The 23,635-nt window shown below is 42.2% G+C and overlaps 1 protein-coding gene across 3 annotated transcripts in view; it reads right to left on the bottom strand.

The window, feature by feature from the left end:
- Positions 1-23,635, bottom strand: part of LOC116930425 (plexin-B) — a 54,127-nt gene that overhangs the window by 25,011 nt on the left and 5,481 nt on the right. For all 3 annotated transcript variants that reach the window (XM_045179257.1, XM_045179258.1, XM_045179259.1), the window contains exons 2-8: positions 21,611-22,954; positions 16,562-16,738; positions 14,508-14,636; positions 8,771-8,871; positions 3,164-3,296; positions 1,288-1,533; positions 9-191 (exon numbers count right to left, since the gene is read on the bottom strand). In XM_045179257.1, coding sequence (XP_045035192.1) covers positions 9-191; positions 1,288-1,533; positions 3,164-3,296; positions 8,771-8,871; positions 14,508-14,636; positions 16,562-16,738; positions 21,611-22,933 — 2,292 coding nt within the window. In that variant the 5' untranslated portion in view covers positions 22,934-22,954. The remainder of the gene's footprint in view (positions 1-8; positions 192-1,287; positions 1,534-3,163; positions 3,297-8,770; positions 8,872-14,507; positions 14,637-16,561; positions 16,739-21,610; positions 22,955-23,635) is intronic.

Consider the following 23,635-nt stretch of genomic DNA (forward strand, 5'->3'; position numbering starts at 1 on the left):
ATATTTACATTTTCTCCGCTGACGACGGTGCGCTGGCACGTGCTGGCGTTGTGGGTGCAGCGATTCTCGTGGACGCACCAGTTACACGCCCACTGAGCTTTGACGCACGAAGAGCAAGTCGTGTGTCTGGAACAATCGTAGTAGGCGAAATTTCGGCTCACGAAATCCTTATTCGTCTCCGAAGACCGCACCTGCCACGAGCAAAACATTATGAAGATGCATTTTCTTTCTATTTCTATTTCTATTTCTATTTCTATTTCTTTTTCTTTTTCTTTTTCTTTTTCTTTTTTTTTTGATTTATGATTTAACAAAAAAAAACAACAACAAAATGTTCGATCCCGTTAAGTTCCTTCTTTTTCTAGTTCGTTCTGCTACAGAGTGCGGACGAAAACAATCCACCCCCCACGAATCGGCCAGTCATTTCCATTTGAAAATGTAGAACTCGTATTTACATTCATATGCATGCAGAGATGCGTAGAGTGGAATAATGAAAAGTAAGAGATAATCATCGTTTTAAAGAAACAACAATAGCAACAACAACAATCAGAAAAACCAGGTTGGATTCATATCATCTGTTTAACTAACGGACGGACGTTGATGGAGAGCTAAAGGCCTAGAGGAAGTTTTCATCATTGTTCTTCTATTTTATTTTTGCCTGTTGCTGTTCTTATTTTTTTTGAAATATATTTATGTACAGTATATGGAAGAAAAACAAAAAAAAAGGGGGGGGGGGAGCCATCTGTCATTTTCAAAGCGCGTTTGGCTATCGCGTGTGCATCTGCGTCCATTCGACGTTCATCCGTCGCCGCGAGACGCCGTTTCCCGACATTATTGATGTTAGTTCAAGAAACGTTCTCTCCGACTCTTAATTTCTTTCGAGTCTTAACAGACAGACGTTTCCCCCAGGTGTGGACCCATCGTTCAAAATGCAAAGGTAAAAGGAGTCAAGACAGCGTCATTCGTTTATGTTTTTTGTGTGTGTGTGTGTGTGTGTGTGTGGAAGCAATCAGCGTTGAATAAAAACGACAACGAGGGAGACACACACACACACACACATGCGAGTCGACATTGTAGTTTTCCCTAATTGCATCCAGTGCGTAATGACTACTCGACTCGCAGGAAGTCAAGAGGGAACTACAACTCGTTGAACGCACCGTGGGCCAAACAAAAAAAAAACAAAAAACACATACAACATCAAGATCCGCTTTTCGCTTTGTATCGATCAGCGCCGACCCCGACTCAAAAGTCTAATTGTTTACGGAAAAAACGTTACGGATGGGAACGTACCGAAAGTGGGACCAAAACGTGATCGGTGACCGTGTTCTGGTTGCTGCCCGTCAGGCTTGGCGTCAGCACGGAATTGGCGGCGCTGACCGAAGAGGTCGGAATGGCGGGTCGTGATTGGAGGTCCGGCGTGGGGCAAGACAGTCCCGTTGCCGTAACAGTGGCGTCGATTGGATCCGCATCGCCGAAAACGCACTTGTACTTGGCACCCAACGGCAAGTCCGGAAGTGTTCTGATCGTCAATTGAACCTGCGAAATCAAATACAATTTTTCGCATTTAACCGACGTAATAACCGAAGCGCGCAGCGGCTGCAAGTTGGGGTCAAGAAAGGCACAGAATGGGAAACATTGTCCGGCACGTGCTCTTATCACAAACGGACCAAGAAAAACAATCGCAGATGGAGCGGCCAGGGAGTAAACACGTCACGGTGGCAGATGTCGTTTCCTAATGGTACGCAATATATAAATATAAAAAGAGAAAAAAGAAAACCAAACAATTTGCTCGATGCTATTACACATGACCATCGTAAACGCACAAGATGGCGAGACCACGTAGACGGTGACGATTTGTCCCAACATTCGACTGTTGGTCCCCCCCCACAAACGACCACTTACCACTCAACGATATTACACGACAAAATAAAACATAAATAATTAAGTCAATGAAAAATAATAAAAAAACGAACAAGAATAATGTTAATGTCGGGAGGGAGTTTGCCTTGTCATTTCCCATCAGCCATGTTGACTGGAATAGGAAAATAAAAAGAAGGGGGGCCCCGGCCGTATCTAATTTTTTTTTTTTTCTACGACGTGTCACGTCGCATATTATGAACACAAACCACCGCACGTTAGTAATCACGTGTCGCGCGGCTCTTTTTCATTTGCTCAATTCTGTTATATACGGCCCCGTTTTGTCGGTTTCGAGTTAAAAAAAAAAAGAGAAAGAGAAAGAAATAGAAAAAAAAAAGGCCTTTTCTCTTTCTGCCTAATTCGGCTTGACTGTGCTGACCGAAAGAGGGTGTTTCCAACCACGACATCTGCAGTCGACAAAGATCGCATTACATTCATAACTCGAGTTGGCGTGCTTCTCTGCATCTCTGACAATCTAGAAAGGCATCCGCATGGATGAAAACCACATACTCCGTCGGTTGCATCCGTAAAAAAAAATTAAAGGACTTTGATCGACAATGATTTCATTAGATCATCCAACCCTCCCCACCCCCCAACCCCTTCAAAAACTGAAAAAAAAAAAAAAAAACCACCATCGCTGTTTAAATAAGCGGACTCTGTCGGGAGATTATTCACGCTTCATAAATTTCGATGAGCAGCTCCTTCTCTCTCTCTGTCCCTTCTACATTTCTTCTTTTCTCTTCTGAACATGACATTCACCGATGACTTGTAATGTTAATATGGAAACGGATGGGGTAAGGGGTAGGGGTAGGGGGAAGCGACAGCGCCACGATCTTTTAAAACCGAGAGAGTGTAACTAATCGCGTTATAAATAAAAAGCTTCCGGAGCATTTTGAAAATGTACGCCCCTCCAAGATCGGCAACAAGCAGCCCAAACTTCAATTGCGTCCCGTTCTGTCACATATTATATAGGAAACATCGTCTGCGGCACGTGATCCTTTGGCAAACATCAAACGACGTTCAAAGTGTCTTTTATCGTCTTGGACGTTAGAGCCTTTATAGAGTTCCATAAATTGATGGATACTCCCTCGCATCCTCTGTCTATCTTTCTCGCTTTCTCCTCTCTATACATATATATACATATACACAGTATATGCATGCATCAAATAGACCAGAGGATGAAAGAGAGTCAATCACACACAATTTTTGTTTTCTTTTTTTCTTTTTCTTTTTTGGGGTTGAAACTTACGACAGCTGTTTGAGCGACGGGGATTCGATCGGGTAGAACTTGCTCGAAATCGATACACTGCTGGCCGGAACCGTACGCCAACCAACGCGGCGAGCTGGTAGTGGCCTTCTGGCAAGCGCTTTTAACTGTGCATCTGTTGAAAAAAAAAAAAAATGATAATAAAAAGAAAAGAAAAAACATATTATGTTATCTGTTTTTATTTTTATGATATATATATATATATATTTTGTTTTAAGGAGCCATTTTTTGTTTTGTTTCATTCTTCTCTATCCATCCAGAATCCATAAATCACTCTGTAGGATATTATGTGTATCTAAAGACACAGCGCTCGTATATAGTATAGCCCTCTCTCACTCTGTGTGTGTCTGACTATATAAATGTATATACGTCTACACACACACACAAGTCTAATATAGTCAAGACGCCCAAAAGCAGATCGATCAGTCACGAGATGAAAGGAAATGAAAAAAAAAAAAGAGAGCTGGAGATGGAAGGAAGCTCTGCGCGGCCCATTCCCGGGCTCATTATCAATCCCCCCGTCTAAAAAAGAAAAAAAAGTAGACGATGATGGGGAGAGAGAGAGAGAGAGCGTCGAATGGCATAGATTTGCAGGACGGAGGGAAAGGTGGCTGTTCATTTCCTTTTCGATTCAAAGACGGTCGACATCATCGACATTGGTTTTAATTGTAAAGAGAGATAAGAGAAGAAAATTCCGCGAAACTCAAGGCATGTGCCGTGTGGCTCGTCATTAGGACTCATCAAGACCGGAAACTGACGGATTGCGCAGAAGAAAATCAACGTCGGAGAGAGAGGGAGGGGGGAGACATGACATGGAAAGGTGGATGATGCTTAAAATGTTGTACCGTCTGGATGAGGTGGGCACATAGAAAGGAATAAAAAAAAAAGAAAAAAATCTGGCGATGCGACAATCAGCGAGAGACTAACGGGGAAGAAAGACTAATGCGCTGGGCGTGTGTCAAAGCTTGAATATATAATCGCATTCGACAGGCAGATGAAGCGACTATGGAAAAATAAAGGAAGGCATCCATCTCTGGAAAGAAAGAAAAAAAAGAAAAAAATGTTGACATGAAAGTTTCTTCTCGCCGTGGTCTAGTCTCAAAGATATATAATACAGACACACAAGACCATATAGGAAAAGCCAGACGAAAAGTCACACAAATATTTGTTTATTTGATTTTTTATTTTATTTTGAAGACCGTCGTCGTCCCAATCGATTTCTTTTCCCTCCCCCGTCGTAACTACTCGACTCGTTCAATGTCTGCTCAGAAGGCACAGTAACACTTGAGGGCAAAGAAAACCTCAAAAAAATAAAAAAATTCTCATTTTCTTTTTTTCTTTTTTCAGTTTCAAGTCAACTAACGTATTTCAACAAAAAAAACACAATGTTAAAAGAAAAACAGCTTATTTTTTTTTTTCTTCAAAGAAATAGATAAGGATCCGATAATCATCTTTTTTCTTCAAAACTAAAATAAACTTTTTTTGTTTGTTTGAAAAAATAAAACCCGACCCGGAAACCGGCGGTTTATTAGAAGGTTCACTCCCGTATATAATCACGCGTAGAACTTATGGTATGTGTGTGTGTGTGTGTCTTGTGTGAGTTGCGTTACTTGGCCACGCCCTCGCGCGTTATAATACAACACGTTCTCTCTCCCCGTACGCATCTGATTATTTGTTAAGGAACTAGAAAAACTGGAACTTCGGTTCCCACCATTAAACCCGCCTTCTTTAGTTTAAAACTTTTTTTTTGTTTCTTTCTCTTCTTTATCTTTGCCGTTTTTTTTTTTCGGCTCATTTTGAACATAAAGAAGAAAAAAAAAATATTAAGGGCGGAAAAAAAAGCGGTGGCGCCACATCATCGGCGGTGCGGATGCAAAGACAAAAAAAAAAGGCTCGTCTAGATAATCAACTTCCGGTTGCGATTTCAAAGTGAAAAGAAAAAAACGGCTCGGTTGCCACATCGTTGCAAAGTTACATCACAATTTCAAAAAAAAAAAAAAAAAATAGCATTTAACTTTTGCTTGTGCAATCGAATAAAAATTAAATTAAATACCTATTTACTAGATGTTCTTCGTTTTGGGGATAAAAATAAAAAAAAATCCCCACTTTTTTTATTAATATTTCTTCTTTCTTCCTAAACTAGATCGAAGGAGGATTTGCAACCAGTGGGGCGAAAGTAACGACGTGATTGAACTGGGGGGGAGGTTCGAGAGTCTGCCGTACACACATCGGGAAAACTTGGGGGCGATTACGCAGTGCGAGGGATATCTAGGGAAGGGGGATGGATCTCATTTCCGTTTGCATTCGACAAGAGGATTGCGTTCTGAAGGACGACCAAGACGACGATGATTATCATCGTCAGAAAACGCAGGGCTTTTTATCTTATTCTTTTTCTTACGTAGTTACGTTTCATTTGGCCAGCGTACATATCGCGACGAGTACGAGGTGAAAGACATCCGATAAATCTCGTAACGTTATTATTCCGATGAAACTATAAGACCCTCAACATCCCCCTTAAAAGAAAAAAAGAGAAAACAAATCGATTACGATTCTAGGCAACCCACCTTTTCAACAACAAAAAAAACAAAAAAAATAATAATATAGAGACATACACTTGTGAGGAGCTCAAGTGGCTGGGTATATTCGATATGGGGATGTTAGATAAAAGATGACGCCAGTTGCTATACAATGTTGCATGCATAACACAGGAAAATGGCAACATGAAGGGCAGGCAATCCCTTTTGGCCGTGTAACTCTATGATTTGCTAGATGCCTGTTTCCCCCACTTTGGCCTTTTTATACGCTGGCAGTTCACAGTCGACTGGGCTTCTATTAAACTACTAGAGGCTCGTATTATTACTAGTATTATTATTATCATTATTATCACATTAGGCAAGAGAGCTCGCGATGAACCCTCTTGTAACGCATTTAGTATCTCATCTTCTTCTCGCCGTGTCATCATTCAGAGTCACGAACGCCATCGACCGTGATGACGAACGCACACCCACCGATCGATTCGTCTCTTTTCTCTCTCTTTTCTTGTACAAATATTATTCAAATAAATCAATATGAAATAACCGAATTTTCTTCTTTTTTTTTTAATTTGCGTAACTGCAAAAAATAAGGTTTCTTTTGAATGTATTGGAAATTACATTTCGGACCCATCCAGATGGACCCCGGAATGCGATGAAAGTCTTTTTACAAATAAATTTAAAAAAAAAATATTATTTTCAAAAATTCCAAGCCCCGTTGTCAACAGACACAGTTTTACGTCATCATTTTCTAATAGCATTCATTCATAAATAGAAATTGACGTTCCCGATTCTTACGGTAATTCAAGAGCAAGATGCATTCTGTTACGTGTGGATACAACAAGTCTTTTGACGACAAGAAAAGATAATAAAATGCAGACAAACACCTGAACAAGTGCACATTTGAGACCCCCACCCACCCCTCCACCTCATCCATCCGGAATGCTTCAAGAGGTCAGGATAGCTTAAACTGTAGCGCAAGTTTTGGTGGAGGTGTCAACATCATTAAGGGACACGCAGAAGAGCTTCAAACACACTCGACACATTCCATTTTATCTTTTTTTTTCGCCAACGCTGCATGTACGGAGAAGAGCAGTGCTCGCACAGTTACATCACAGGACGAAGCTTTAAAAAAATAAATAAATAAAAAAATATATAATAATAGTTGGCCACTCATCGCGATTGCAGAGGGCAATGCCAGCTGGCTGGGTCTGGTCCTCATTTGTGTTTTGACAGTGCACAGTATACTAAGTAGGTAGCCGAGTACCCTCCCCCAATTAGCGTTACGATTCATGAAATGAGAAAGAGTTTAAGAAGAAGGGGGACTTTAACGATGAAGACAAACAAATAGCATTGGGTCCTCTGGGCCCTCTTCAAACGTAAACAACGACAACAAGAATAATAAAGTAGCTTTCTTTCTTTGTTGAAGATCACTGGCATTTTCAAAGCTGCTCTCCAACCGAGTCTGAATCAAATTTCAAAATAAAACACGAAAACTTCAGGGTAGTCTATATCGACTAAAACCAAATGCTGGTTAGCCGAATGCACATTTTGTGTGTGTGTGTGTGTGTGAAAACGAATGGCAGCCTCATTGGGCCAATTACTGACGCCCTTTTTCCTTCTTCTTTCCGTGTTCTCAATGGCACCAACAAAAAAGGAGAAGAATAGAATCGATGCACTCTCCTCTAACCCCCTCCCATGGTGGATTTGTGAAGCCGAAAAACGTACAATGCAAGTTAACTAGCAAGAGTCAACCCAAAGGGGGGAATGAAAGACATTTCTTACGGCGTCGAAGACGTCGACTGACTGAAGAGCGGCGACACGACCACGAACTAACCACAAGAAAGAAAGAAAGAAAAAAAAAAGAGCCAATCAAAAATGAGAAGCTGAAGCTGATTTTTGGTTGTCGTTTCATCATTGGATTGTAAGATGTGGCAGACATACGAAAACTCAAAGGCCAAAAAAAAAATGTCTTCTTCTTCTCTTTCTTTCTTCTATAGATGTGTGCGTAGAGAGAGGTACAGAGAAGAGTAAAAATGGAAAAAAGAAAAAATACTTCGAAAATGACGCAGCATGGCGTAGCACTTTCTGCCTTTGCAGCTCCTCCCTTTAACGCTGTGCCTTCATCAAAGTTTATAATAACGCCAAAGCATGTGTTGCGACAAAGAAGTGAATTTAGAAAGAAAAGGGATTCCATTTGCTTTTTGATCTGCCTTTGTCTTAATGTTTCGGCATCGTCCTCGTCGCCCTCTTCCACCCCCCCCCCATCCCCCCAACCAATTTACCTTTTGTCTTTCCTCTTTCTCTCCAAAATACAACAACAAAACAAACGAGGAAGTCAACTTTAACGCAGCGTATCGAATCTCTTGTAATTCGCACACACCCAATCAAACAAAAGCCACTCCACGTTCCCCATGTCCGCTTCTCCGCTTCCAAAACCAGCATCTCGACTCTGTTTTTAGAGCCAATCAAGAAATTGTGTGCGCAAGTTTGATAGCCCCCCCTTTTTTTTTGCGTGCAAATCTCACGAAAACAGAGTCAAGACATACGAGGCCTGCAACGAAACATGAAACACAAACAATTTCTTCCTATTTGCTTTCGCCATTTCAACTGTCCATTTTCAAAGTAAAAAAAAACACAAAAACAAAAAACGATCGTCTAATCCTTTTTCCTTGCCGATATTTCCATTGAAACCTTCCAGCAAAAGCGTCGCACCTTTGTAACGTAGTCGACTTTACAAGTTTACTTTTGTAAGCGGATTAGCTTTAAGGACATGACGTGGGGGGGTACTGTCTCTCGCAATGCCAGCATTTCTACTGCCAACTAGTCAGCATCTATCCTTATTGTACCAAAAGCTTCTCGGCATCTAATGACATCATTAGGGGGGGGGCAGGGATACGTGGGGCTCACGCCATGTCCGAGTTTAGGAGCTAAAAATCTTCTTTGCCTTCCTGGTAGACGCAGAGGAACATTGGCCAAAGTTCAATGTTTTTAAATACATAAAAAATTAAAACACGTCGGATAGTTAAATAAAAAATAAAAAAATTGTTTTGCTCACCTCTTCTCCAGGGAACACCATCCGCAGTAAGGATCTCGCGCCTCCAGACACGATGAGCAGTTGGTGTAGGTGGCGCAGTGTTCGACACGCACTTTAGAGATCTGTCAAACGCAGGAAAACAAACAAAAAAATCGTCGATTAATGGAGTGCATTTTTTATTTGTTTCAGAATTTCAGAAGAAGAAAAAAAGAAGAGGGAAATATGACGAAGTGAAAAGTTTTTTAAGACGAGTGCGTTTTGAAAAGGATCTTGAAAAATAAATGGGCACGTGCTGTCGCGCACTTTTATACGCGGCGGAGCGCACAAAATCAAAACCAAAAACAAATGAACATTCAGAGTCAAGAAATAGAAAATGGCAGACGCAGACGATGGAAGTCACTAAAAACAGACGTGGCGCCTTCAGTTTAATTGGCGGCTACGACAAGATCAAAGTCGAGTGCGCGCTTCCTATGCCTGCCCCGTCCCTCGTAGTTTTCTCCTCTTGCACAGTACGTAACCCGACTGTAAATGCGTTATTTCCTTACCTTGCATATATATTGCTCTCCATTTTTTCTTTTTCTTTATTCCATCTCTCGTATGCGCTTCTACCGTACGCGCTGTCAGCATCCCCCCCCCCTTCTGTAAGTCCCTCCTAGTCAACTACCAGGGAAAAAGCAAGGACGACATCGATGACTTGAACGTAACAGCAAGATAGAGCCGTCTAACTTTCGCATCTTCGCTCGAATTACCTTTACTATTTCAGATTTAATGGCTCTCTATTTTCTTATGCTCGGTTTAAATCCCAGACTCTCTCTTTCTCTTCTTCCGTGATCTGATTTCTTTCTTCTTCTTTTTGTTATATCTCTAGCAATATCGATCCAATACGTAAACATGGTAGAACGAGAATTCGATGAGCGGCTCCAACTCGCGGCCAAAGACGCGTACGCCAAGGCTTTTGTGCTTATCTCTTTCTCTTATCAGCGCAGACGGGGGAAGAAAGAAAAGAAAAAAGGCGTGTGTTTGGGATTCACTATTAACAATCGTGTTATCTTTGACGATTTCCTCTTTTTATTATCATATTTTTTTTTCGAGCATCTTGGCTCGTATGAGCGAGATGGGCGTGACGTGAAGGAATCAATGCTGCCCATCCTTCTATAACTGGACGGACACACATGGAAAACATTTGATTGATAAATGTAATAAAAAAAAATCAAGTCTCTTTTAAATGCTTTAGATTCTATCGCAATGCGCGCATATAAAAGGAAAATCAAAAGAATGGAGAAATGGAACTCGTCCATCATGTCCGATCCGGAGCTGTAGGCCGTTCATCATCGATGTTTCCAGCCAGTTCCGTTTTTCTTTTTCTTTTTCTTCTTCTTCTTCTTCTTCCCTCCCCCCCTGCCCCCTTCAAACGAAAAAACAACAACAACAACCGTTGGGACGCGGCCAGATGGACTCTGAAATGGATCTCTTTTAAGTGAATCGAAAAAAAAAAAGAAAAACAACAAAAAATGTCATCAGATTTCGGTGCGGTCCAGGCTACGTCGTCGACGACAGTAGATTAGACACCATTTCCTTGTGTGATTAGACTCGTCGAGACGCAACTATGGCAACGTTGTCTGCTCTTGTTAGAGTGTCACAAAAGAACTTTACCGTCTGGAATACAAAGTGGATGGCCGAGATGCACAAGAAACAACAAAAAGAAAAAGGAAGGGTGAAGGCAGCAGCAGCAGCAGCCGTGAGATTTGTAGCGTGATAAATCCTCTTTTGCTACGCGTAATCAACGAGGGGGGGGGCCACATGAGGGTCGTTGAGAATATACAAGTTCTCGGATGTTCATTTTCTGCGTCATGCGAATTAATCAAATGACATGTAAAGAAAATCAACTGGCACGGTTCATACGAGTTTGAAATGTTCAACAAGAAAACAAATCAAAAATCGATAACTATCGGTGAACGAGGCGCGCGAATCGTCGATAGTTTGGCAATTTCGGTACGGCGGAAGATTGGATTCGGCCACCGGATGAAAATAAAATGATTGCCTTCGGTTATCTTTCAAATGACGAAGAAATGTCGAAAACAGTTTGGACGATTCCATCACTGTCCAGTGTGTATCGAAGAGAAGAAAAGAAAAAAAAAGAGAAGGGGGTGGGCACGCTGGATGTTAGCGCGCCAACATACCGATCCGGCTGAATGATGACGAAGTCGAACGAAACTATTGGGCGGTTCTCGTTTTGGGAAGGGGGCAGAAAAAAAAAAAAAAAAGAAAAAAGGTAACGATCGGAAGAGCAATTGCAACGGACTGGAAGCAATTGGTAGGAAACGGATGACTGCTTTCTCATTCCTACTCCGGCCCCCCCCCTCCCCCGTCTTTTTTGTATTTTATTTTATTTTATTTTACAAGGCGAAACTTGCGCTAGCGAAAACTCATTTCCCGATTGATCTTCTAAGGGCAACTCACAGGTCCTCTCTCTTGTGTTCCGTCTGCCAACTTTATCGATTGTGTTGTGTGTGTGTGTGTGTGTCTTCATCATCATCTTTGCTGCTCCTTCGTACGTATAGAAAGGTGCACACCACGGCGCCATAGATAGCGCCGCTATTGTCGTCAGGGTAAACATAATTGGAATCGAATCAAAGTCAAACAAGATGGGGCGGGCAGGGATTGCAGGACGATGACGGCCCGCCTGTCTCTTTCTTTTCCGCGCTTCTCCTGATTTAGATTTTTATTTTTATTGATAAGGTCCTTTCTACTTACGACACGACATTGCGGGGAAGAGGGGCAGAAGGGGAAAGGGGGGGGAAGCAAGAAAATGTCGACCCGTTGTGTGACAATGACGACAGCTACACAAGGGCGGCTGCATCTTCACGGAGACGGCAGCAAATGCAGTGGAAAAGAAAATCAATACGACACGTGTATACCAAAGTCGATAAAAGAAAATGAAAAGAGATAAGCACGAATGGAATGTCGCCATTGCGCAGCTATTACTGAATATTTTTTATTTATTTTTTTTTTTAAGAGTTGAACGAATAAATTGTTGAAAACGCGTCTTGTTTGTTTCCGGATTTTTTTTCCTTTCAACACACAAGATCCGGTCGACTGAATTTGAATGCAAAATAGGGATCCCCCCTTCCTCCTTTGTGTGTGTGTGTGTTGCGGTTAGAAGAAATCATCAGTCACTTAGCATTTGAATGGTGGACGCGCACTCGTCGTCAATTTTGCCCCATTTCTTCTTATATTTTATTTTTTTTTCAAAACATATTCGCGTTGACTCTTTGGCCTAAGCATCCTCTTTCTCTATTTCTCTCTCTCTCTCTGCATGTGTATATGTATACATAACGCATAGAGCCCAAAAAGACGGAAGAGAATGAAGAAGACGACAGTCCAGAGGGGGCCGTTTGTATGCAACCGCGCATCCAGCACAAGTCTTTTGCCTTTCCCTCTAAGGCCACTTGATTTATGCCTGTTCCGCCATCAGCGAAGAGACGTCTCCCTTTTCTCACGCAGATCACACAGGCATCAACATGCATTTCAGGCGAAAAGAAGATGACCCAATCTCTCTGTCCCTTGCATCTCATCTTTGCAGCGTTTGCCCCACACAAAGGGGAGTCAGTGTAACTCGATCGCTCCGTTTCTCTCTCACCGCCTATCTCCAGTGTCCCACATGATTAGCTAACTCCACCGTGTGTGTGTGTGTGTGTGTGTGTGTGTGTGTAAAAAAAAGGGGGGATTCCGGTTACGGAAACATGCACACACCCAATCGAACAAGCACCAAAAACTCTCCCCTTTAATGCGAATTTGGAATAGATAATGGACGGGAGTGGGCGATCGGGTTCGTGTAACATCAGGTTAAAAGATAGCCAATGGATGTATATAAAACAAAAGAATGAAATAACAAGGATTTACTGCAACGAGTTCAGCGAGCAAAATAAAAAAATTCAAAAAAAAAAAAATAAAATAAAAATAAATTGGGAGCAAAAGAGTCGAGTTGAACTAGGACGCTAGTGATTGTGGAATTGCCAGAGCCGGATCAAGAAGATCCTCCTAGCGCACGCACTCACGATCGAACAGAATGCGAAAAGAGAAAGGCGTAAAAAAAAAAAAAGGAAAGAGGGAGGAAGAGTAGACCTAGGAGACGAGATCCATTGGCTCCTGGCAGACATTTAATCCATCCTACATACTCACACGAGCTGGATTGCTTTCTATTCCTTTTCTTATTTGATTTTTATTTTTGAGCCTTTCTCTTCGATGTGTGTCGTTCTATCTAACAGCCTCTACGATGCGAGACACAATCGGGAAATCGTTCCGGATTGAAGCCCCCTAGGCTCGTTGCGTCATTTAGATCGAGCCGGATCCGACACAGCAAGTAATGAACGAAAAAAAAAAGCGAAGAGGGTTGGGTGGGAAGCAAAACTCACTTTGTAACAACGGGATAGCAAAAAAAATATAAATAAAAATAAATAAAATAAAAAATAATGTATCAATGTATTTATAGATCGTACGAATTGGGGGGGAGAGGACTCGTGTGTGTAGCCTATTTCGTTCTGGAACAGTTGACGGAGATTCGATTCGATCCAGCTGGGCGTGGAGTTGGTTACACATCAACTTTGTCACGTCACATGGAAAGGGATAGGGTAGCCGATTCTTTTTTCCTTTTTTTTTAATAGGACGCAACGCTTGAATGGACGCAGCTGACGGCCATCTTTTCTTCTTACCCCCCATAAATAAAAAGAAATAAAAAGAAAGAAAGAAAAAAACCAAAAAAATGGGATCGTGCGTCCAGTATGGGCCGGATGAAACGCGTTAAAGTCGAGTTCCGGACAAATGGACATTTTACGTTTGCCATCATTTGAGTAGATAGATGTGGCTATACAAAATGAATGAAACAATTCAGCAAAAGCCACAGCTACTGGTACCAGTTTTCTTACTGGTTACAAATGATCAAATAGAACAAAAAGAAAAAAAAGAAAATTGAAACTGTTCCAGTCTGACATTGATTGAATTGACCATCAAGGGGAATATACAAGGCCCTTTTCTCTTTTTCCAAATATAACACCGCCTTTCACGCTCGGCAGAGTCCTGTCACTGGGATTGTGTGCGTGTTTTTCTCTGTCTTTTTCTTTTTTTTTTTTTTCTTTTTCGGTTCGATTCATCATTCCACCCACCTCTACCATCTCTCAGTCTTGCCACCAAATCTTATTACGTTTGACCAGTTCTCTTTTTTTTTGTCTTCTTCTTTTTCTTTATTTTGGGATGCCGTGACGACAAGTCAAAGGAAATTGCCGACCACAGTGGAAAAAAAACAAGAAGCACGAGGACTACTTTTAAATTGTCACCATATTCAAAATACTTAAATCTCTTTAGAAAAAAGATAAAAAATTTAATTAATAAAAGGCGAATTTGTTTTTAGCCTATCCTGAATCGTAAATGAATGAGACAGGACACGATGGCAGACGATATTTGGAGATCAAACGAGAAAGAAAAAAATCAAAAAGGGCAAACGCTCAACTCGCGGCCAATCCTCTTACACAGCCCGAGGCACAAACAATTGCGCAAAAGAAAGATTTGAGCATGGAGGATGCATCTCGGGAATAAGGGCGACTGTATCGCGCGTCGACTCGGATTGGAACATTCCAATGAAAAAAAAAAAAAACAAAAGGCACGGCAAAGAAAAACCCAATCCAATTTGATGGTCAGTGAACTAAGACGAAGGTACCGTGACGGTCACAGTGAGACAATAAAGGTTGAATTTTATTTTTACCTTTAATGTCGAGATGGTGTAGAGGTGCTCTCCGTTCGGATCGACCATCATGTCGGGTAAAAGTGTAGATCCGGCGTCGACCGGCAATTCTTCAAATTCCGTCGCCCTGCCACCGGATTCCAGAAGAATCTGAAATGTTGAATAAAACGATCATCATTGTGTTTTTGTATTCAAATTTTCAAACCCAAAAAAGAAAACTACACGGAGAAACGTGAATATCTAATTATTAAAGTTCTAGTCCGCTTCTATTGTTGTTGGTTTCGTGACGTTTTGACACGTGACAGGCGCACGTTGTTCCACTCGGATCTGCTCTCGTTCCACCTTTACCCAGAAAAGCCATTCTCTTGTTCTTTCTCTCGGCCGCCGCCTGCGCGCACGGCTCAGTTGTGATGAAGAGCTTCTCCTCTGCCACTCTCCTGAACATCGCGTCTCATTTCTCTCTCGCCATCGCTTCCATCTCGCCGTTGAAAAATATCCGAAATCTCCTGCCTCATCCGCATTGGTGCCGAACGAAGCGATTGCCTATAGTCGTCACGCAGCCAAACGCGGTCGGCCGTGGCCGAAAATGACACAATGTGACACGCTTTCGACCTCTCCTCTTTTTTCTTTCTCTGATCTTGACACTCGGATGCTTGACAACAACAACAACAACAACGGCAAAGAAGAAGGTGGTGGGCCATCAAGGGCTGCAGCCGATGGGATTCTTTGCTCATCGACGCTTGTGCAACCAGTGGAATACACAAAGTCTTTACCTGTCTCTCTTTTTCTTTTGAACTTTTGTGTCTTTTGAGGCGTTGGTCGACATTTGCATGACAATCGCCACAATACAAACATGCTCCCCCTCCCCCGCTTCAAAAGGACGTCCAACCACAATTTAAGCGACTCTGTAATGGCCTCTTCGTGTGCGGCTCTTCTCTCGACGTGAATTCTCATTCGCTCTTTTGGCATCGTTCGACTTTCATTTCACGTGCGTTCAAAGAAGAAGAAGAAAAATACCGAAATTCTTTGGCTTGATGACGACATGTGCACGTCAGTTGTGGTTAACCCCTCAACCCAATCCCAAATTGATCAAAACAAAACGAAAGATAAGCTTAAAAGAAACAGAAAAAAGGTAATTTTTTCGATTGTGGGCCCGTCTTTTGGCTGATTTGGACTAACACAAAACCTTGTTTCGAAAAAAAAAAAACAAAATAAAATAAACCCGTTATCAACGAGAGATAGAAGAAGGCGGACATGATAGGATCAAATGCCGTGGTGCTGCCATTACTGACGGATCGAAAGAAAAGAAAAAAAACACGCAGAGAAAAGCTAGGGCTTAAAGGTCGATGAGAATAAGGTTTTCACGCCCCTCTTCCCATCTCGGCTACCAATTCTTCCTGCCACAACCACGATGCCATTCTATATGGAAATGTTGGCAAAAAAAACAAAAAAACAAAAAAACGGGGCGGGAACGTTGAATCTTCCCTCGTGCACAGCCATTTTGTTATTTCCTTTGTTTTGCGCCACGCGGTGTAACGCCACACACTTGTACAGTACACACAGGGCAGTATGTGCGTGTGTATGGTTGTGTGACGTCACTAGCCAATCGTCTTTATTGGGCCTTGTACATCGTTTTTTATTCAAGAAAAAAATAAAAATAAATAAATTGCTTTGTGTGTGTGTGGACAGGATGGCTATTGTCCCAGTTCACGGCTGACAGTTGGAGCCGTTGCTTTAACCCGCTCTCACTTGGGGCGTGTTGCTGCCAACACGGGGGGAAAACAAGCAGATTTGAAGAAAAGTAACAACAACCGAATCCAATCTACTAAAAGCTTTTTTTTTTTCTTTTTTATTTGGTGAGGTTTGTTGGCGAGCAATGAAAATGGGTCCCAGTCTCATCATCCCCATGCCCGCAAGCTATCCACACAGAAACGAAACGCGCAATCTAATAACATCCCCCCACTGTGTGTGTGTGTGTGTGGGCCATGCGCAATTTGTTGCATTTACATTGAACCCCCGAACGAGCGATAGAAACAAACTTTTGTTTGCCACTGCACCAATGCCAAACGCTATACCTTTTTCAAGTGTCCATCAGATGTGCCGAGAAAGGCGACCGTGTGCTGTTCCGTAGCGGAAACGGCGACCGATGTCAATAGCGTGCGACTGTACGTCAACGCTGGCGGGCTGTAGATGGGCACGATGCCGGCGATTTTCAATCCCACCTCGCAGAAGTTGTGAATATTGCCCGTCGTCTGAAAACAAGAAACACAACAAACAGAAAAAATGAGATGATTATAATCAAATCAAATATACAAATAGGCAAACACACACAAGAGAGAGAGAGAGAGAGAGAGAGACTATAAATGTAAACATACACACAGACAAAAAAGAGAAAACCAGCCAAGATGAATGTGTTCAACCTACACAGTTTAATGAATAGTCGCACGAGAAGCGAGAGTTGAAGCGCGTTCTTAACAACATGCGACCGAATCAAACGAAGATAAATCAACAGCTTCGAAACCTTTCATTCGATTTCTTTTTCAGTTCTATACCCACATTCCCTTTTTCTTCGGTTCATCCCGCGTGCGCTAGCTCACTCACGATTCCCCTCTTTGCTCTGCACGCGCTTTCCATTTCTTTTTTTCTTTTTCGTTTGAATTTGAATACACGAAAAAAAAAAAAAGACAGAAAAGGTAGGGGGGCACAAAAAAAAAAGAATATCCTTCCCTTTCTAAATATATACATATTCCAGGTGTGCGTATATACATCATTCTTGAATATAATTTTTTTTTTTTTTGAACTGGGAGGGGGGAAATCGAGAAGACACACCGCCGCCGCCGACTACGGTCACCACGTCGATAAGATATGGCCCGTGTTTAAATATATATCTATTTTTTTTTTTTTTTAGATATTTCTCACATTATATTTCTTTTTTTTTCTATTTGAGCGGAATGAAAAGGAAGAGAAATAAAAAAAGAAACAAAAATCAAGACGAAAGAAGGAACTTGACCAGATTTGGAATACATCTCGGGCCAGGAATTTCCGCTTGATTAATTACCTCCAACTCGGCCAGTAATGAGAGAGGCTGTATGCATTATTCATAAACTTCCCTAAGCTACATTAGTTGGGTTTTTTTGTCTTTTCTTTATTATTATTATTATTATTTTATCTCCTTATTTTCTTTTATGTTCTTCCAGTTTTTAATCATCGATTTAAAAGACGATTTTTGTTTTCAGTGTGCGCAAGTGCGCGCGCATTTCAAACGATTTCTTTTTTCAATCTTCAACAGCACAGCGTTTAAATAATGAACCTTTTTTTATTTATTATTATTCCAATGATATCTCCCGCCGAGAATGATTGGTCCACTCTCTTGTACTTGCTTACTTACTACCTTTTTTTTTTTTAATTCTATTTCTTATCTCAATTTTTATTTACATTTTTGCTTTTCTTCTTAACAACGAGACACGGTTTAATACTTAAACGCAGAAAATTGAAATGAGACGATTGCTCCCTTGTTATTTGAATGTTCTGATAGCAGACGGTTGAATAGAAACGACTTTTTTTTTTCTCCCTTCATTCCGAGACAAAGAATTTAAAAATAATAATAATAAAAAAAAAAAAACCAAGCTGGACTAATGTGGTCTGTCCCCTTCTAGCCCGAGATCCCGCCGACATTTTTCTTCTTCTTTTTTTTGAAAGGTATAAAAGAGTTTGGGGGGAGATTATACACGCTGTATAGGTTCGTTGGGATGGGGGGTTCTGGTTGGTTGCTGGCGGCCATTGTGAACGCGGCAGGGAACCCTGAACGCAAAAGAGCCACGATTTTTTTTGTTTATTTCAACCTCAAGGGAAAAAAAAAAACTTATTTTTTTTTTCTTTCGTTATATAGACTGAATATGTTTATTTTCTTACAAAGAAAAAAAAAAGAAATAAAGAAGGGTAAAGAAAAAAGAAAGTCTTCCAATAAGCTTGATCCCGTCCGTTTGTAACACGGCATAATTCTCCTATTCTTCAGGGGGGGAGAGAAATTTTTCTTTCGGCCAAGATAAAAATAAAAAAAAAAAATATTCTAAACAGGAAGCCAAACACTAGTCGAGTAAAAGAAACAAGTTCTTCTTTTTTTTCTCACTCTCTTCCTAGCTGACTCTGTTTTTTTTTGTGTTTTTTATCGTTAAATATTTTATGTAGCTCTTGGTCAAGTTTCTTTTGTTTTTATGAGCCACCAATGAGACAGCCCGGGAACCCCGAAAAGAAAAAAATTTGATGAAAGAATGTGATGTGAGACCATCACTCCCGGCTGTCCGTTGTTGCTGTCTTTTTTGTTTTCTTTACAACACCTTGCGATCAAATCAACTTTCACCCGACTCGTGATCCCGATAGATCACACGTTTTCTGTCGGTGCGAATCTAATCAAAAGACGATCGGCTTCAGCTTTAAATTCGAAAAAATAAAAGGCGAAAGCGCGAAATATAAAAGTCAGAAAAAGGAAGAAGTTCTTTGGCTTTCAGTTGAGTGACCTTTTTTTTCTTTCTCCTTTCCTTCTCGAAAGAAGAAGCCTTTTTATACGGCCGTTGCAGCAAGAGACGCCAGCTAAACAAACACATCTGGCGACTTATTTATTTATCGCTGTGTGTGTGTGTGTGTGTACATATACACACACACACAGTGCCTCTTCTGGCCGTCTTGATGAATCGCAGTGTGTGTTACACGAAAACCCAGTTGCGCTGTTATTTCTTCTTCTAAAGGAGCCCCCTTTCCTTTCTAACAACAACACTTATTATATGAATCGGCCTCGTCTCGTACAACTAGCCAGTTGTCAACACACTGGAGCGCGCGCGCACACACACACATGCGACATCAAAGTTCTTCTCGGCTATTTTGTGTTTCCATCCTTTCCCCAACAATTTTTTTTTTTTTTTAGTTTTGTTCTTCCTTCTTTAAAGCGATTCGACGACGAAACGATGTACATCAAAGTTGATGTTCAAAGAACTGGAAACTGTTCACGAGAAGCGCGCAGTGGAACCGCACATCCGTTGGCCAAATGCTAATTAACCTCTTGATGGAATTTACATCACAGAGATCAAACAAAATCCAACATTTCTGTTTTGTTTTTTAAATTTATTAGATAAAAATTTTTAAGTTTCAACCCTCTCTTTCTCTGCTCGTTTGGTACACCGTATAGTTAAAGCTATTCCCGTGAACCCCCCCACTCGCCTTGCCTCAAAGTTTTTGAACGACCGGCGTGGGCTCAAAAGGGGCCGTACCGGCGAGGAGTAGGACAATGGGCTGGTGTAAATTATCTAGCGGCCATTTCAAACGTCAGGTACAACGAGAAGGAAGAGAAATTTCATGATGAACAAGTTCAAAAAAGAAAACACAAGAAAGAATTCTGTGTGTATCCTATTGAAAGAATATCACACTACTAAAAACACAATTTTTTTTTAAATTTTTTTGGAGAAGGGGGGGCCGGCATCTCTTTCACTGGAACGAAAAAATTGAAGAAGAAAAAAACGAGACTTCCACAACAAATTGCTTGACGTCAGGCGAACCGTATTAATCCGTAAACGACGACTGACGAGCTTGTTCATAGCCGTCGATCCTTTTCATTCCTTTCCCCCTCGCCACTAGCGTTTTCCATCCTCGCTATCAAACTGCATATCCACCAACTGATGTATAATAACACTATAGACGTATCGTGGAACGAGCAGAAGGGGGAGGGAGGGGGTATAATACAAAAGAGAAATACCGAAAACTGATGAATTATTTTACTCCCCCCCGCACCAAAGACCGACATCATGGAACAAACAACATTGTAGGATGTTTGCGTGCGTGATAGTGTGTGTGTGTGTGTGTGTCTACCAACTAGTCTCATTCTCCCCCCTTCTTTCCTTTAACTTCTTCTTTTTTTTTTTTCACCTACTAGTTGGAGAAATGCCGCCGCCGGCCTCGTTTTTATAGGTCCCCCTCCTATTCCTTTCTCTCTTTCTCCCCCTTTCACCTCAATCCAGTTCTTCAAAATTCATCAAAAGCTTGTGGTAACCAAGTGTGGATCTCCCTAATGTTGGATCGATAAACTCTACAAGTCAAAATTCGAACCCAAGAAAAACAAAACAAATTGTAGGGGAGAAACAAAACAAAAGCGACTAACAAAAAAACAAAAACAAAAATTGATTTCATCTCTTCTACACTTCTACCCCGCCTTCCAAGATAGGGGCATATTGATTCCACTTGAGCCGTTAGATGACAACCACCACCTGGCCTATCATTATTTACGATCCCGATCGGCGGTCTACTATGTCGTTAATTTTTCATCCCCCCCAAAAAAAAAAAAAAAGTTTTTATCTCCCCAAAAAAAAAGTGGAAATTAATGAAAAAAAAAACGTTGGGAAAGAGAAGCAGAATCACGTTTCGTGGTCAGCGGGCAAAATGCGTGTGCGGTTATGATGTTTGTTTATAGCCAACGATCGTAAACGTCATCATCATCATCACTGCGGAGCTTTCGTAAACCAGCAGACGGTGGAAGAGGAAAAAAAAAAAAACGAAAAGTTAACCGTCTTTATCTCCACCCACGTACTGGTGGCCATGAACCGAGTCATTCGATCCAGTAAAAAAATAAAAAAAAAAAAAAAAAAGTTGGCAAGTTACGTTCAAAAACTGCCTCCTCAAAGTAATTTTCTCTTCTTTTTTTTTCTAATGCCAGCTCCCTTTAGCGTGAAATGATGAATTCACGTTTTGTTCACTCTGCAAGACATCTTTCATCTCTTCTCGTATCGTTAACTCAGACAAAGAGGACGCAGATGGACACCGCCCACACCACCTGCTTCTTTTTTTTTTGTTTTGTTTTGCTTCACATTCTATTTTTCCTTCTTGAAAGACCGGCATCATCCCACAAACGGCGGCCGCGGGTTAACGAGGACCCCCCCAACCAAAACAGAAACACACACACAAAAAAAAAAAAATGTTGGGACGGTTGTATGGGCTACCAATTAGTCGTTCCGCCCGGGCTAACGAGACTGAACACACGAGTCGGTAAAAATTACTTTAAAAAAAAATAAATGCCCACCATGGTAGAAAAAAACAAAAAAAACAAAAAATAGAATGTGTTATAGATGCGTGGATCTTACCCCGGCTTTGGGACATTTGCCATCGAGGATGGGTCCCGAAATGTACTCCATATTGCGGGACTGCATGCTGCCGTTGAAACACATGTGAATGTTCTCGTTGAAACGGGCCTCGATGTCGGCCACGCTGAAGACGCAGACGGCCGACTGGTGGCTCGGCTCGGCACTGCCGATGCCTTTCGGCGGAGAGAAGAGCCCCACCAGCACCGGATCGCCCGCACTCAAACCCAAACTGTTGGCCAAATCGGGCCCGGCCTGGGCCAATTTTGCGTCCTGCACGATGGAGTAAGCTCCCTGGCCGTCGGCGCCGCCGCCGCATTGCAGCGTCACTTCCGTGTACGAGTCGTAATTAGCGTCCGAGATGCAGGTGCGGGCCAAACGCGTCACGTAACCCGACTCCTCCTCGCCGGGCAGGTGCGACTTCTTCTGGACGACGACGAAGTAGGCGAAATCCGAAGCGTTGAATCCGTAGACGTACTTGACGAGGAAGTGGTCGCGGTATTTGACGTCGATGTGCAACGTCGACTGCTTGGTGAAGGAGAATTCGGCGAAATCCAGGTCGTACAGGTTGCGCGACGAGATGGCCGGCACTTCGTGACGGTACTCGCCGACCGACGTGAACGTGGTGCCGACGTAAAGGACGTTGGACCGACCCCACGGGTTGTAATGCTCGGGCCCGATGAAGGCGAACGTCGAGGCCGTTTCATCGTTGGCCGCCACGTTGCGCGAAATGAATTCCGGCTCGGATGAGATGTTGGACAAACGGTACTTTGTGCACGCGCCTTGCGAGGTCGATCCGCAGGCCAGCAGAGTGCGAGCGTCGCGGTCCACAATCAGCACCTTGTTGACGTTGTCCGTGGCCACGGCATCGACTCCGCTCGACGGCGCGCATCCGCTAGCGTGGCACTGGGGGCTGTCGACTACGGGGCCCGTGACGACCGAAGCTTCCACCGACAAACTCGAGTCGAGCTGGAAGAGTCGGTTGACTCCGCCGGCGTAAATGCGCCCACTCGATAAATCCATCGTCAAATGGCGGAAGCCTCGGTTGGTTCCGTTGACTGTGACGCTCGACCGCGGCCAGTGGAATTGTTTGACGATGCTGTTGATTCCGGCCGACGGATCTTTTCTGCTGGAACTGATCGACATCGACGTCGTATTCCGACTGCTGCTGCTGCTGCTGGATGCAATTAAAACTTGACCGATGTCCGGGAGAGCGGCGGTGACCATTGGAAACGAGGCAGTCAGGGCCAAGAGGACGACAAAGAAGACGGTCGCCATGGCAACGGACAGAAATCTTGTTGATTCGGATGCTTTCAATCGCGCCATGAAAACTGTGTCATCATCCACCTGCGGAATGCAATCAAAAATAAATGGTTTAATGATTATTCTTTTTCACACAAAAAAAAAAACTCAATTCCGTCCGTTGTCTCTTTAAAATACCGAAACAAAACAAGAACGGGTTAGCAAAAACGAAAATAACAAAGGTGCAATTTCCTGCATATGTAATGAGGTGCAATGAATAAACCGTTATTGTGCTTGGCACTCCTCCGGACCCTCCCCTATTTACTTGAATGAAATTAACTGAAAACAATTTTTTCTCCCTCTTAAAATTTAAAAAAAACTAAACAAAACAATAGAAAACAAACAGATTTCGTTGTACATTTTTGTTTCTCTCCCCCCCACCCTCCCCCATCTTATTTTTCAATTTATTTCCAGCATTTAAAAACGAAAAAATAGGAGCCAAACAAAATGATCCGCCACCATCACACACCCGCAGAGTTGCCGACCACGAGCAGGCCGAGAGGAATCACGCTGCACAACACAGACACACACGCGAGGTCAAATCAGGGAAAAACACAATCGCTGTTCGTGTAATCATCTCGCTGTATGTGTGTGCCTTGTCTTCACCCCTCCATCTTTCTCTCTCTCCTCTTTCCATTTTTCTCCTCCCGTATGTAATTTTTATTTTTTTCTACAATGAGGGCTCATATGATTGAAGTTACAACTGTTTGGCTCGAGGCTTCATGT

Source organism: Daphnia magna, linkage group LG9 (genome assembly GCF_020631705.1).
Source record: "Daphnia magna isolate NIES linkage group LG9, ASM2063170v1.1, whole genome shotgun sequence".
Lineage (NCBI taxonomy): Eukaryota > Metazoa > Arthropoda > Branchiopoda > Diplostraca > Daphniidae > Daphnia > Daphnia magna.